Source organism: Brassica oleracea, chromosome C2 (assembly GCF_000695525.1).
Source record: "Brassica oleracea var. oleracea cultivar TO1000 chromosome C2, BOL, whole genome shotgun sequence".
Taxonomy (NCBI): domain Eukaryota; kingdom Viridiplantae; phylum Streptophyta; class Magnoliopsida; order Brassicales; family Brassicaceae; genus Brassica; species Brassica oleracea.
In genome coordinates, this window is record NC_027749.1 from 2,607,576 (window position 1) to 2,622,675 (window position 15,100).

The window sequence follows — 15,100 nt, forward strand, 5'->3', positions numbered from 1 at the left end:
TTTTGCTCATATAAACATGGTCATTACATTAGTAAATATCAACATATAATCCAAATTCTTTTATGATATTAGACCAAAGACTAATCGACCACAAAACTAACCGATTACAAATAATTTCTTTTATGATGTTAGACCATGAATCATAAAGTATGTTTCCTTAATACCATTAAACCATGAAGCATATTAAAGTATAATACGCAAAATTTAATTCATCAAATAACTATTATTCTTACATATAGACAAGCGTTTATATATATATATATATATATATATATATATATATCAACGCTTGTCTATATGTAAGAATAATAGTTATTTGATGAATTAAATTTTGCTTATTATACTTTAATATGCTTCATGGTTTAATGGTATTAAGGAAACATACTTTATGATTCATGGTCTACATCATAAAAGAAATTATTTGTAATCGGTTAGTTTTGTTGTCGATTAGTCTTTGGTCTAATATCATAAAAGAATTTGGATTATATGTTGATATTTACTAATGTAATGGCCATGTTTATATGAGCAAAAATTTAAAGTTTTCAGGATTGTGTATTCTCTCGGAAAGATATGTACAAGTTATCAGTGAATTCAGAAACGTGAACAGCTGAAACTTTCATCGCCGATATACTTCTGTTTATAAGATAAGTATTTTTATGCTTTATATACAAGTTTAACAAACTTGATTAGATAAATCAATTTGCATGAAGTTGGCAGTGATATAAATTTGTTCATTAAATTGATTGATAGGTTAAACTTTGTTAAAAAGCATGAGAGTAATAATATAGTCTATATAATAATTACTATGAAAGTTTTATTTATTTTCTGATATAATAAGACACCTTTGTTAATACATATTTATATATATTTGAAATATTTTGATTTTATTACCATTTATATTGAGGATTTTAAGTTTAAAGCTTGACTCTAAAAGATCCATAAGTTTTGGAAGATAATATATATAAAAAAGGTATTATCACCTGAAGAGATTACCTAAAGCTCATTTTGTATTTTGCATTTAAAGATTACAAGACCTGAAGTCGGTAAATAAAGCCAACTATGTTGGATGTTAAGTTTAAAAGTAAAATTTCTTCAAGAAATTGTTTTATGATGCATATATATTGAAAAATATCTATTTGTTATAAATTAAGCATTGAAATGATCATCCACTTCTTTACCAAACTCAAGCACTATGATCATCCACTCCTTTACCAACTCAAGCACTATGATCATCTACTCATCAAACACTATGATCACCCACTCATTTACCAAATTAAGCACTATCTTTGTTATTTTATGTATTGTTGTTCACTATAAATACCATCACTCATCTCACTCTTTTGTACACCATAAACAAGAACAAGAGTTTATAATCAAAGAACCATTACATCTTCTTCTTCTTCCTTATAATAAACTCTCTCCCTTATACTAGTGTTATTTGCTTCCTACGGGTATTAAATTCTACTCTTATTTAAATTTCTCGATACTATAAATTATAAGTTATTTCATAACAATTTTCAACTTTTTTGATATTGTTTGGCTAAGATGTCCACGCCATACTCAATATGACTCTTTTATGGTTTATTATTTTTCTGAATTTCATACTCAGTGACAGGAGTGAGCCTCGTCACCCGTGTGGTGGCTAGTGCGTTAGCTTTTGTATGTTCAAAAGACTTGTTTTTTTTTTTGCTTAAAAAAAACTTGTTTACTAATTTTGAAAGCATTACAAATTTTTTTTTTATATTGGCTTTCATCTGACAATATCGCAAATCATTTTCGAATATAACATGTACTCCCTCCGTTTCAAAATAGATAATGTTTTGGAGAGTTTAAAATGTTTCAAAATACTTGATATTTTGATATTTCTATATTAGTTTTAGTTTTATAAAAAATTGTGTCACCAATGATGTTTTATAGTTGTTTTTATGATTGGTTGAATTAGTTTTACTTTATATTTTTAATGTTACTTTTTAAGAAAAAGTGCATGTATTAATTCTTGTGCATTCACTTATAAATGTATTTTGAAACAGATAGAGTATTTTTCTACTACTTCAACCAAAACCCAATTGATTTTAAAATTTCTTATGAACAAATAACAAAAAAAAACATGTGTCAATCTAAAGCTACATTATCATTTTTAAGTTTAAACTCTAGTAAAGGTATGGTTTCAACTTAATGAAACTTCCGTTAATATATAACATGGCTTGTTTCAAGAATTTTTGTTTTTCCATTGCAACTCTCTGGAAATTTTGTTAAACTTTGTTTTCAAACTTTGGAAGGCCCCAAAATATGGAGCTTGAGCAAAAAAGCAAAAAAAAACTTTCAGGTATTTTATTGTAATCATCTAAGCCCGTGTGAACAACATGCTCTTTCATTGCTTAGAGTTGATTGTGTATTGATCTCGAATTTGCTTAGTATACATCTAAGCCCAACCCACTGATTTCACAGTCCACGTTTTTGTGAGGGGTTTTTAGTCTCCGTGATTAATTGCCAAAAGATTATTGATGGGTTCTCTGGGTTCTTTACCGAAGCTGGATTGCCTTATCTCTCTTATGCGAAGAGATTAATGTTTGCTCGGTCACCGATGGGTTCACCGGGATCTCCTTCATCACCACTAGTATACTTCTGCTTGGAGAAGCGAACCTTTTCATCCACTACCTCCTTGTTAAGGAGTGTTTCCCTTCCAAACATTAAATAGAAGTGTTCATCCGTATCTAAAACCGTTTGGCTATCTTGTGGAGCGACTCGTTCGGGGCCTGAAGATGCAACGGATTTCGTTTCGACGATATTCCGAAGTGCGGATTGGGTGCTAACGTCACCTCTTTGTGTGACTATTTCTCAGCTGTCTGACTTTGTCGTGAAAGCCTTATCGATGCATTCGAGTTTCGTCTTGAATTCGCTGTCATCTTCTCATAAAGAACTATCTTGTTTATCTACTTGTGTTATTGTATTTTATCTTTTGAATCAAAGAGAATGGTGCATTCCCTCTTTTTATTGTAACCGAAAGAGTTGAGACTAAATGAAAGTAATTTGTGTTAAAAAAAAAATACATAAAGAGGAAAATAAATAAAAGATGTTTGAAAAAATAAAATAAAAAACAAATAGAAGATGTTTGCTATTTATATGGAAATGTTATGATTATTGATCCTCATAAATCGGGAAGTAGTTAGTACCACCAATCCAAGCCAGTTTCAATTTGTCTTCGTAAAGCCTTTGGCCTTTATCATCCCTTGTGATCTTCCTTAGATATAACCCTTCTCTCTTCACCACCCAAATGCACTCTTCCTCCTGATCATCGCATTCGTACCTGAATTTTCTCTCACCAGCAAAAACAGTTGCGATCTGACCATCAGGCGAGCCAAAGCCGACGAAGAACCTGCACTGAAAGTACGTGTACATGAACGGTAACTTGATGTATACCGCCTTGAACGACCAGCTTTTGGATTCTCCTGGGTTGAGAGCATGCAAGCCTAGATCGTTGGTAGTTGACCAACATTCAAACGAGAGTTGTCTGTTTCTTCCCGGGAATTTGGTTATCTCGTTTCTTACCTCAAACCGGGCTGCTGATGTGGTGAATGGAAAATAGGTTGATGCAATGAGAAGGCACCATGTGAATGCGGTGGCTAAACGGAAACTTGATCCGATCTTGAACCCGGACCCCATAGCTCTCTTGAATAGTTATGTTTTTAATTTTTTTTTTTTGGTTTTTCTGACTTATATGTAAACGAAAGTAGTTGTTTGTTTTCGATGTTTATGCTAAATGAGCTTTCTTTCCCCTTTTTCGTCGGTTTGGTTTTGTTAGAAATCTAACAAAAAAACAAACTTCTGGTAATATTTAGTTTTCTTTTAAAAACATTTGCCATTGGTTTGTAATTTTAGAATATGTTGTATTTTGTAAGGGTGTTAAATCCAGCTTTTGATCGAGGTTTGCTTTGTCTGATCATTCCAATTAACTTGAGGAGAAAGTTAACTCATTAAAGTGAAGTTTGATGGGCTAAGGAAAAAAGAAAACATATCGAGCTTAGCAATGTTTCCATATTATTATTAGGAAAAGATGTAGCTTAGTCCTATATAAAGAAGTCTCATGGAGAGATGTAACATCAAGAAAAACACATTCAAAGGTTTAGTTTTGAGAGAGTTTCTAAATCTAATAAGAAGAGAAGTTATTATAATTTTTGTGTTTGTGCAACTTTAATTGGTATCAGAACGGGCCTCCGGCCCGAACAGTGGCCCGGTCATTCCATTAGCTGATGGCTCATATAAGGTTTAGTTCCGCCGAGATCGCTAGAAAATAAAGCATGATTTTGGAGGGGGTATGATGGATTCTGCGAGATTAATGGTTATACGCACCATTATCTCGAGGGAGAGTATTGAAGAGAAGATCCCACATCGGAAATATGAAAGAGGCTTGAGTAATATATAAGAGACTTGAGCCAATCCACTAATTGCCAATTGGTTTTAAGTTGGAAGCCCATCAAACTTATCCTGGTATCAGAACCATGTTTGCTTCGTCTCTTTTGGTTGTTGAAAGTTTTTTTCACAAAATTTATGTAATTGATAAATAATTTTGAAGGAGTTGAATATTTTTCTTTCTGTTTAGGATATAATTTATTTGGATGTGAAAAACTGAAATCAGATCGTTTCTTATTTTCTAATTGAGTTAGTCTTTTAGTCTTAGGCTCTGGGCTAAGCTACACGTACCAACGTAGAGTAAAACGCTAACACCATTTTAGGAACGCATGATCTTTGGTCTCATGAAACGCATTTTATGTGTCTATTTTTCCATTATGTCGATTCAGACAACTTCAAAACGTACAAGTAGTAAAGCTAGGATGATACAAGGATGCTCCTCATTCCGATTTCTTGATTTAGCTCTCTTTTCTTTTGTTTTGTAATGAACTCTTGTCTATGTTTTTTATTAATAAATCGGCACAAAAGTTTTTAGGGTTAGGTGACAAATCAACACGTGACGATGGAGAGTAGACCGTTAAGACTTATCTCTTCCTTTTTTTTTTTAACAAAGACTTATCTATTCCACGTTGTAATAGTAGTGCTTAATTATACCGAACAAGTACATAGCAAAAATACAATACAATTTACTTATATTTCTTTATTCCAAAACCGAACAAAATATATTGAATTCATTTACATCACTTACAAATGAATTCATTTTATCAATAATTTAATATACTGGCACTCCAAGGATCCGAATCAAGAATGGTTCTGCTTACTACGGTTCAAATATCTCAATTGATGCGGTGACCAAGGCGTCCACGGCTCAATTAGCTTCTCAACAGGCCTAGACAGCTCAACAATCCCTCCAAAGGGATAATACAACTCATAACCAATGAAATAAATCCCGTTACGTCTAATAGCGTACTTGCATGTCTGCCCGTCGCATAGAATAGCCGTAGTGGACAACGTCTCGATCTCGATATTAGCAGTTCCTAGCCTCGACCTGAACTCACAGTTGTGTACCATCACGCCGTTACCAAACTGAGGAACTTCGAAGCTCCAACGAAACTCGGAAGATGGTTGCGACTTGTGCCATCCGAGGTCTTTCTTTGAGGATCGGCAGTGGTAGAAAACGGAAGGTTTTTTGAAGTTGTACATTTCGTTTTTTATTAGTATGGAAAAATCAACGTCTCCTTTCTCGGCTGAGTTTCCCGCTAGAATGATTGCTTGGGATACAAGGCACCATATTATTAGGGTTTTCATTTTTTTCAGCCGTTTCTTGTTTAATGATCCTCTTTCGGATGTTCAATATTTAAAAAGAGAGAAAAAAGCTAGAATTTATTGAAACGGTTTGGACAATTTTAGAAATCGCGTAACCGTGTGTTATAAGCTAAATTTGCTGTCTTTGTTATAATACTAATCTTTGTGTTTTGACTTTGATGTTCCTATCACAGTTGACTTAACCAATTTGTTAGTTATTCGGATGGACTCACATTCCTTCCAGATGCACAGAAATGCATTGCTAACATGTGTGTATATATTTATATAATTTTAGACTTATAATTTGTAATTATAGAAACTAATTTTGGTATATAATACAAACTATCAAGATTTTTGGATGCAACTGGGCAAGATTGGTTATCTCGATATATACAAGAATGCAGTACATATATATTTAGTATCAGAAGCTGTTTATATGATTAGCCTATAGCTTATATAAAGCTCTTAAAACATTAATCCCCACATGTTTTTACATTTACCTGATTTTGGGGTCAAATCTCAAACCAAAAGAAATAAAAGTACGGACTATTGTATTCTTTTTCATCATCTTTTTTTTTCCTCCTGTTCATTTACCTAATAGCAACAATAATAATAGTAATTACAAAGAGGGGGTTTTGATAGGGCTTTTTTTTTTTTTTTTATGTTTGTTGAGCTCCCACTTCGATTGAACTCCACAAGCTTTTCCTAACCCGGCAATCTTTCTTTCATCTCATCATCTTGACCGTAAAACCAACCCAAAAGAAAAAGCAAAAGAAGAAAAATAGTGGCAATCCCTACCAATTGGCTCTTTGAACCAAGACCAGGTGATGATGCATCAGCAGCTTCGGTCTAAAATATCTTTACATCAAACTTTCACTTGTGTTTCCTCTGTTGCTTATGTTTAGTCCCTGTAGCCGCTTCAGACTTCTCATCAGTTGTGTAAACGATGGCCTTAAATGCGGTTCCCTATAAAACACATTCTCAACATCTTAACTCTCTCCACCCAAATGCGTCATAGCATATAGTGATTCCACTTAATCCCAGACAGACACCGACCATGGATTCATACTACCATACAAGCTACTTGCTAGATTTTTAAGGATTTTTTTAAATAAGGAAGTGAAACTTACATTTGCCAACAATCACGGATTATCTGTGCAACGGTTGGATCAATATCATCTGGGATTTCAAGGCGTCGATTCTGGAAACCCACAGCTCCAACGACTTGCATCGGGTTTAAACCTTTCCAAGGGATGCGCGAAGTAGCTAGTTCCCACAATATAACACCAAAGCTGTACACGTCACATCTGCGCATGCAAGCACACCAGTCAAATACTTTTATACTAAAATGTATAAGATTCTCTTGGCTTTGAAAATTTCACTCACTTCTCATTTGCTGGTTCATTCCTCAACACTTCTGGAGCCATCCACTCGGGCTGCACAACCAATTAGCATAACATTTTATCAAGTAAGTTACCATGTTACTATGACTGAGAGAAATAAGGAATGGCTCTATTTGAGTTATAACTGACCGTTCCTGCAGTTGATTTTGAAGACAAATAAGTGTGGTGTTTCATGCGCGACAATCCAAAGTCACAAACCTTGACGACCCAGTTTTTATCAACAAGAAGGTTCGGAGATTTCAAATCCCTATGTACAACAGTTGGGTGGCTGGTGTGCAAATAGTTCATACCCTTTGCCTGCAATACAATCAGATAGAGACCAAGCGTCAGATGATTTCTGCTAGATAGCAGTAACTTTCTAGAGTCTTCTGTTCAACCAATGAAACCCATGCATACCACATCAAGTGCCATCCGCATTCGTCTCTTCTCATCAAGCTGATGATTTGGTCGATGGAGTAATCTGTACAAACTCCCCCTGCATAGTATCATGAAAGTATAAAAATTAAGTTCAAAAGAAGAATATTAAAACTATGAATAAAAGAGAGCATCATGCTTAGAAAAGGACAACTTCAAGGATAAAAGAGAACTAGAAATCAAACTAGTAGAGCAAGTGATCAGTTCACGAATTGTAAAAGAAGAGCATGAGGATTAACCTGGGTAGGAACTCTGTCAGGATGGAGAAATTTGGCGGCCGTGTTACTGCTCCCATGAAAAGAACAACGTTTGGGTGCCGCAATCTCAACATTATTTCAATCTATCAGAACAAAATAAAAAACATTCATAGTATGATTAAACAGATTGCATGTAATTCTACAGAACTCGAGATGTCTACGAATAAATGATTTGGAGTTACTTCAGATTTGAACTGTGTCAATGCATCACCAGAGAAATCTTGATCCAAAAACTTCTTAACAGCCACTTCCTGAAATAAAAATGCACAATTCGTCCAAGAAATCCATGTATAAGACAGGATTCTCCTTCACTGGAAGGAAATGGGCGAGAGGGTTTTAGAAACCGCAGATGATACTCCAAAACATAACTTACAGTTCCATTCCATTCTGCACGGTAAACTTCTCCATATGAACCTGCAACAAAAACAACACAGAGAAGGGGCACATTTTAGTATATAATAAAGTTTCCAGCTGCTAGGGAAATCTACTATTTGACAGACCAAACCTTACCAATACCAATCCGCTCGCCAATCTGAAGATCTTCCCACATAATTTCCCATTTTGCAGCCTCACCGAGAAATGGATTAATTCCTTGGTCATGTCTATCGCAAACAGAGGGCTCCCCATCAGCAGTGCTCTCCATCTTTTCCGGTGAAGAAACTTTACCCGTATTCACATCAAAGTTTCTCTCCATAAAAAAATCTACCTCCTCTGGTTGTTGGTAAGTCTCAGCTGTTGTAAATGAGAGAGGTTCACAATATCGTTGTCATTGTACAGTTGCTTAAAGGCACTAACCGTACCGCTAAGAAAATATTATCCCTTACCTGAGGTACAAACAGCTGGTAGTTGCAATGCTGTGGGGTTCCTTTCAGATTCAGCTAATTGATATCCAACCTATTCAGTGCGGATGAAAATAAATAAAGACTTCAGAAACAGATCAAGTGGCAGGTGGGAAAGAATTAAAAGAAACTTGTGCTCAAAAGGATATGTATCCTAAGATTACCTTTTCTGGGTAGCATGGAACAGCAGAATTGCTACTTTCTTGCCGAAATTCTTGAAGCAAACTCTTCCCTTTCAAGTTCTGTGGATTGACATCCATAAACAAATCTGGGGGAGGTGATGCACCACTTTCTAACAAGACAGCATGTAATTTCTGCGCGAATTCGGGGTTCTTTGCTGCACTTATGACATATTTCGAGACATTCTTAACTTTCACTTTCTGTGCACTTGTCGGTTTCCCAGAAAATGGCAGCAAGTTTTCACCAGATATCTGCTGTGTTTGCATTAGCTTTCCAAAGTCATGCTCAAACCTCTCCGTTTGATGTTTTTCAACAGCGAATCTGTCCCTGTTTTCTTCATGGTTTCCAGTGAATAAGTTTGCCACCATACCAGAAGGTCTGGAATCTGTTTCCTCGAGAACTGAAAATGCTGGTGTTTCAGTTTCTTTCTCAAGAACAGGGCAAGAATGTTGCAACAGATCATCAGGAAACACTCTCGTATCGGTGCAAGCAACTGGAAGAAAGCTGCTCGGAACCTCGGCAGGAATTAGAGCACCCGGAGCACCCATTAAATCAATAATGTATTCACTGCAAGTAAAGAATGAATTAGGACTCTGCAAAAAGTCACTACCATCACATACACACTGAGCTCAATATCAGGAATCTAGAATATGAGCAGAAGGCAGCTGACTAGAGCAGTCAAAAGAATACCTTTTGTCATCTAGTTTAATCAAATTCACAGCCCCATCATCAGTTCCAGTGTAATAGCTGCCTTTTACCAGCATACACGGGAGATTAATCCTATCAGCAAGCACCTAGAAACAAAAAGAAAGAGCTATTTAGATTCACCATAGAGGTCCACGACCAAAGCTAGAAACAAGTTGAAAAGTGTTGTTAACTAGTTATAAACCTTGAAAAGCAAAGCCCTGTGACGTGCAAGACCAAAATTAACTCGCCCAAGTGGAATAACAGTAGTGCTCAAAGAATTCCTCAGCTCATAGCTTCGATGCATCCACTTCCTCAACGCTTCATCAGCATTTTCCACGCGGGCACCCATCTGCTCCACAACTATATTCGCAATTTTCTGAGTCAAAACACTCGACACCTGACCACGAGCAAACTCTGGACATTCCAAAGACAAAGCATATGCTCTCCTCTCCAGCTCTTGCAGTTCAGGATCAATCAACCGGTTCACCAAAATGACCTCGTAATCAACATTGTCTGAAATAGAAATCGCTTGAAGATCCACGAGAAGCGGCATCTTCCCCTGCGAAAGAGAATTGGATGTGATCCCATACACATCGTAGAAACCATCCCTGACTTTCTGATCATAGTTAATAACCTTATGTCCCTACAATAAAAAAAGAAGCATCAGCATGATAAGCCTAAGAGTCCGAGTGACAAACGTGCGGTACGGTGCGTTCGTAATAGTAACAAAAACATATATAGAGATAGTTTGTTACTATTATTAAGTGCGGTGCGGGGCAGTTAGAAACATTCGGAGCCTAAGTAGCAATGATCAGTTACAGCAAAATCTCAATTCCTCTAAACTACTGAGAATTGAATGATCAGATTCTCTAAACCCCTAAAACTCCAATTGATTACATTCTAAAAATAGTTACTCTTGGAGAGGATTATTGTTTAGGCGGGCGTGAATGCCTAAACCGATTTTTTAAAATAGTTTTGCTCATATCCGATTTGCTGACTAGGCAGGCGATTTAGAACACTCCCTAAATCAAAACTTCCTCTAAACCAATGATAATCAAATGATCTCTAAACCCTAAACTAGTCAAATACAGAGTCTATACCCAATAGCGTAGCGATAGAAAGTCAACGGCGGAATCCGCGTCGGTGACCGGAGCCGAAACGCCGAGGCTAATCCTCTTAGCGGCGTCGAGCTGAGCCGTATCTGCATTCTCTCTCGGATCAGGATCAGACACGCTGATCGCCATAGCTAGCTGGACCTGGTACTCCTCCTCCATCAGATTGAAATCGACGCCGTCCCCAGCCGTCAGATCACGCCCCGGCGGCTCAAACGGTTCCAATCTCGGCATTGTCGATGAGGCGTTGCCGAAGCCTGACGAAGAAGAGACGGAGGAAGTGGAGGCGGGGCTGGGGCTAGAGCTCGGAACAGGGCTGGGATCGATTATCGTCGTCGGTCTAGTCGTAGTCGAATCGTCTAGCCTGTGATGGTCGCCGACTCCGCCGCTGCTGCTTCCGATGTGGAGCTTCCGGAGAAGATGCTTCATCTTCGACATCGAATCGTCAACGACGGAGTGATCTGTTGTTTCTCTCTCTTTCTCTCTCTAAAAACCTCCGGTTTATCTCTCTAGAGATGAACCTTCCTTTCGCTTAGCGTTTTTTTTCTCGGAAAATAAAATAATTGAACGTCCAATGAAAAAACGAAGAAAAGAAAATACTTCCACAGATAAATAATAAAATAAATGGATAAATACTAGAGGTTAACGTGCGCCGACATCTTCGAAAGTAAGTAGGATTCGATTAAAAATGCGCACTCTTATTCGGCAAGCCACCTCCACTTGGTTAGAATAGCTTTGACTATTTTTACTACAAGTCCAAACTATTTAAAACTGATATCAATAAGAGTTTTTTAATGTCATTTTAGACCTCTTTTCTGTTGATAATCTCTGATTTTCGAACTATTTTATTACTAAAAACAGAAGAAAAAATTCACTGTTGTAATCAGTAACTTATGTGTATAAGTAGTATATAAACCATGACAAAAGAATTATAAGTATTCTGCAGTTAAATTGTATACAGGCTATCATGTCTTCTTTGGATACCAATTTCTTTATTTGACTAAATCTGATTTCAGAAATTTAGTTTGTTAAGTATTCTATTTAGTCCTCTATATATATAAGATGATTTTTAATTTTTATTTATTGTAACTTTGTTTTCATGTCATGATTTCGCGATTAAATGATGATTGCTAATCAAAGCCATAGACTTCCATGTATACGCTGATAAAAAAAAAAAAAAAGACTTCCATGTATATGTGTCCTAACGTAATCACGAGAAGTAATATCTAAATTCAGTCCAATTTTCTTTCCTTGATCCAAAAAAAACGTGATCTTTTTCCTTCCAAGTTTTAGTTAATTAGCTATAGTCTTAGCTTATATCTAATCAAAAATAGCATTTTCAGTACTGATTCTGAATAATTCATCTAAAATAATAACAAAATGTCAGATTTTATAGAATCATAGACCTTCGAAAAAAATCAAATGGTCTTCGAATGTCAGCATGTGTGATCTTAGTAAAATTAAAGTTGTCAAAAATTAACAAAACTAATTAAGTTAATTCCTGTCAGATACGGTATGGATATCTGCTGATATGACCGGTAATAATTAAACCGGTGGTATGTAAAACGTAAACTGGATGGAACAAACGGGGAAAATATGCTGAAAATTTTGGCTAACCTAAACCTTGAACTATGTGTTATGTTTGATTATTTATAAATTTTATAGAAGATCTATGAGTTCTGATACCTCCTAAGTGAAGATGAAACAACACTATATAACTAAGAATCACATTGGAGTGAGGTTAATGTATATGTTAAACAGAAGCTGTGCATAGAACAAGTGTACAAGAGGATAGAACAAGTGTGCAAAAAGTTCAAGGCCCATGGATATTTAGAAGAAAAACTACATATAAGGCCCAAAAATTTTATTTCTTACTATGCCCAGAAACTCAAGTCTTATGCTAGTCCAAAAGCCCACTCGATGGAAGGGTAAGATAATGGATGGACATTAACTGTAGTCTGTAGTTAAAGCTACTAAATCGGAGTACGTATATGCTAATCTTGGGAATTGAGAACTCGAAATTAAGGATTAACATCATTGAAATCATAGCAGCATTACCGATGAGGCAGTGAAGCAAGTACTTATTGACTTGGGATTTACTCTCTCTGAGCAAAATGGCTTATTCTAATTATATCAACCTTCGGATCCATAATCTAGTAGTATTTATTACAATATCTGCACTCATTTAATTTTACCTTTTTTTAAACCTGCACTAACTCTAAATTCAAACTTATTCAATTGCGTGCACTCCTTTTTTATAAGAAAAAAAAGTGAACTGCTACCACTACCTGTCGGTGGATTACTATTTTACAATTTTTTATTTAATTTTAAAATTTTATTACACCATAATGTTACTCTTCTACCCATCATTCCTCATTTAATTATTTTCTCAAAAATATCTCATAACAATTATTCATATTTTACTGGAAAATTCTGTATTGAAAAACTGTATTTTACTTTGGGGCAGCTTTTTTTTTATGGAATAACAAATTATTAATAATTTCTTACCGCCCAATAAAGATTTCACAGACTTGGCATGGAAGTCATGAACATTCACAACAACCTAAGGAAAAAAAAACGAAAACCAAAAAACAATAAAAAAGAGAATTCTATTTTGATCAAAAAAAAAAAAAAAGAGAATTCTATAATTTAATTAATGATATCACATTTAAAGCTATTAAGATTCCATACAAAACACTGTGTTGTCCCTCTCTCTATCTTGTCTGCTGCTCAGATCTGTCTAGGGAGAGAAAGAAACAGACAAGAAGATGACTGACCGAGTCTTCCCAGCCTCCAAGCCACCAACCGCCACTGACGGCGTTCCACCAGCACCTCCTCCCGCTCCCGCTGCCGTTAACGGTAACGGAACAGCAAACGGCACAGCTAACCAAAAACCACAAACCTACATTCCGGCTAACCGGCCGGTTTACCGTCCGCAGCCTTACAGCCGCCGTCATCACCACCAATCTCGGCCAAGCTGCCGGCGAGTTTGCTGCTGCTGCTGTTTCTGGTCGATTCTGATCTTCCTCCTCCTCGCCCTCATGGCAGCGATCGCCGCCACCGCCGTGTACGTGATCTACCGCCCCCGTCCGCCGTCGTTCTCCGTCCCGTCGCTTCGTATCAGCCGCGTTAACTTAACCACCGCGTCGGACACCTCCGTCTCCCACCTCTCCTCCTTCTTCAACTTCACTCTCCTCTCAGAGAATCCCAACGGCCACCTCACCTTCTCCTACGACCCCTTCGCCGTCACCGTCAAGTCCGCCAAGTCCGGCCAGACGGTCGCGAACGGGACGGTTCCGGCGTTCTTCAGCGATAACAAGAACAAGACGTCGTTTCGGGGCGTGATCGCGGCGTCTGCGCCGGCGCGTGAGCTGGATCCGGAAGAAGCTCGGCGTTTGAAGTCGGATCTGGCGCGTGCGCGCGTGGGGTTTGAGATTGTGATGCGGACGATGGTGAAACTGCGAATGGGGAAGGTGAAGAGTGAAGGAGTGGAGATCAGAGTGACGTGTCAAGGGTTCGAAGGGACAGTACCAAAAGGTAAAACTCCGACCGTAGCAACCTCGAAGAGGACTAAGTGTAAGTCTGATCTGAGCGTCAAGGTCTGGGAATGGAGTTTTTAAATTTTCACAATTGGAATTTTTATTTTTGGTTTCTTCTGGATTTTGTATTACTTTTGGAATGATCTCAAAAGAAGATTTGTTTCTCAGTTTTTAGTTACGAATTTGCAGAGAAGAGTCAGTGAGAATTCACAGCTGCTAAAACCTTTCTTGGATTTTGTTTGTTTTGTTTTGGGAGTTTCCTATTTAAAATTATAAATGAAATATAAGGAATTGAGTACTAAAAACCTGGAGATGGCAGTGATTGCATTAGTCGTTCCCAACTCAAAACTGAGCATTGAAGTAAAGATCATAATAATATACTAACATTGACAGAACCTTAAAAATGCAAAATAGAAAGTGACAATATTGAATTAAGTCAAAAAATCCCCTAGCCTCTCTCTCAGATACGAACATCGAGGAGACCTTGCGATTCACGATCTCCGGCGCCGGTGAGGTTCTTTATCTCCGGCGCCGGTGAGGTTCTTTATCGCCGGCGCTGGCCACCATTTCTTCTCTGCTCTCTGCTATTCACGCTACTGCTTTGTTTTTGCTCTGCTTTGTTTCTCTTCATGTTCTGTGAAGGAAGGAGATCCCGATGAAGCACACGACGAGGACCATCGATCTGGTTCTCCGTTCTCGTCCTCTTGGTGTCTCTTCCCTATCGTTTGTTCTGTTCACCAGCAATGAGTCGGGAGGACTCTCCCACCGCTGTTGTGCTTTGTTTATAGAGGGTAATCTCCGTTGAACCCATGTGTTACCACTGACGAACAAGTCACACGGAAGGCTTTGTCCAAGCTCTTCAATCTGCCATGGAGCATCATGTTCATCACTTGTGTTCTCCCTTTCTTCAACAAGGAAAAGCTGAGTCCAAAATCTTCTCGGGTTTTGCTTCCC

At 37.2% G+C, this 15,100-nt stretch overlaps 4 protein-coding genes across 4 annotated transcripts; 1 reads left to right on the forward strand and 3 right to left on the reverse strand.

The window, feature by feature from the left end:
- Positions 1-3,138: 3,138 nt before the first annotated feature.
- On the reverse strand, positions 3,139-3,667 carry LOC106323171. Its single transcript, XM_013761330.1, has one exon. It carries the CDS (start codon positions 3,661-3,663, stop codon positions 3,139-3,141), a length of 525 nt encoding a protein of 174 aa, XP_013616784.1. The 5' UTR covers positions 3,664-3,667.
- Positions 3,668-5,211: 1,544 nt separating this feature from the next.
- Positions 5,212-5,975, reverse strand: LOC106323173. The gene is made up of 2 exons (XM_013761331.1): positions 5,949-5,975; positions 5,212-5,733 (listed from the first exon to the last, which is right to left on the reverse strand). The coding sequence occupies exons 1-2, from the start codon at positions 5,973-5,975 to the stop codon at positions 5,212-5,214; spliced, it is 549 nt and encodes a 182-aa protein (XP_013616785.1).
- A 154-nt stretch (positions 5,976-6,129) lies between these two features.
- On the reverse strand, positions 6,130-11,176 carry LOC106327382 (serine/threonine-protein kinase EDR1-like). Its single transcript, XM_013765523.1, has 14 exons — positions 10,596-11,176; positions 9,698-10,138; positions 9,499-9,602; positions 8,793-9,375; positions 8,614-8,683; positions 8,300-8,521; positions 8,163-8,203; positions 7,972-8,040; positions 7,772-7,872; positions 7,515-7,593; positions 7,248-7,415; positions 7,102-7,151; positions 6,846-7,022; positions 6,130-6,681 (listed from the first exon to the last, which is right to left on the reverse strand). The coding sequence occupies exons 1-14, from the start codon at positions 11,043-11,045 to the stop codon at positions 6,576-6,578; spliced, it is 2,661 nt and encodes an 886-aa protein (XP_013620977.1). The 5' UTR covers positions 11,046-11,176; the 3' UTR covers positions 6,130-6,575.
- A 2,126-nt stretch (positions 11,177-13,302) lies between these two features.
- On the forward strand, positions 13,303-14,320 carry LOC106325052. Its single transcript, XM_013763076.1, has one exon. The coding sequence runs from the start codon at positions 13,376-13,378 to the stop codon at positions 14,225-14,227; it is 852 nt and encodes a 283-aa protein (XP_013618530.1). The 5' UTR covers positions 13,303-13,375; the 3' UTR covers positions 14,228-14,320.
- Positions 14,321-15,100: the final 780 nt, after the last annotated feature.

Coding starts and splice junctions, on each gene's coding strand:
- LOC106323171 (XM_013761330.1), bottom strand. CDS start 3,663: ATGGGGTCCGGGTTCAAGATCGGATCAAGTTTCCGTTTAGCCACCGCA.
- LOC106323173 (XM_013761331.1), bottom strand. CDS start 5,975: ATGCATTTCTGTGCATCTGGAAGGAAT. Junction 5,734..5,948: donor TCTGTGCATCTGGAAGGAAT/GTGAGTCCATCC, acceptor TCATTAAACAAG/AAACGGCTGAAAAAAATGAA.
- LOC106327382 (XM_013765523.1), bottom strand. CDS start 11,045: ATGTCGAAGATGAAGCATCTTCTCCGGAAGCTCCACATCGGAAGCAGC. Junction 10,139..10,595: donor TTCTATCGCTACGCTATTGG/GTATAGACTCTG, acceptor TTTTTATTGTAG/GGACATAAGGTTATTAACTA. Junction 6,682..6,845: donor ATCCGTGATTGTTGGCAAAT/GTAAGTTTCACT, acceptor TGTGTTTTATAG/GGAACCGCATTTAAGGCCAT.
- LOC106325052 (XM_013763076.1), top strand. CDS start 13,376: ATGACTGACCGAGTCTTCCCAGCCTCCAAGCCACCAACCGCCACTGAC.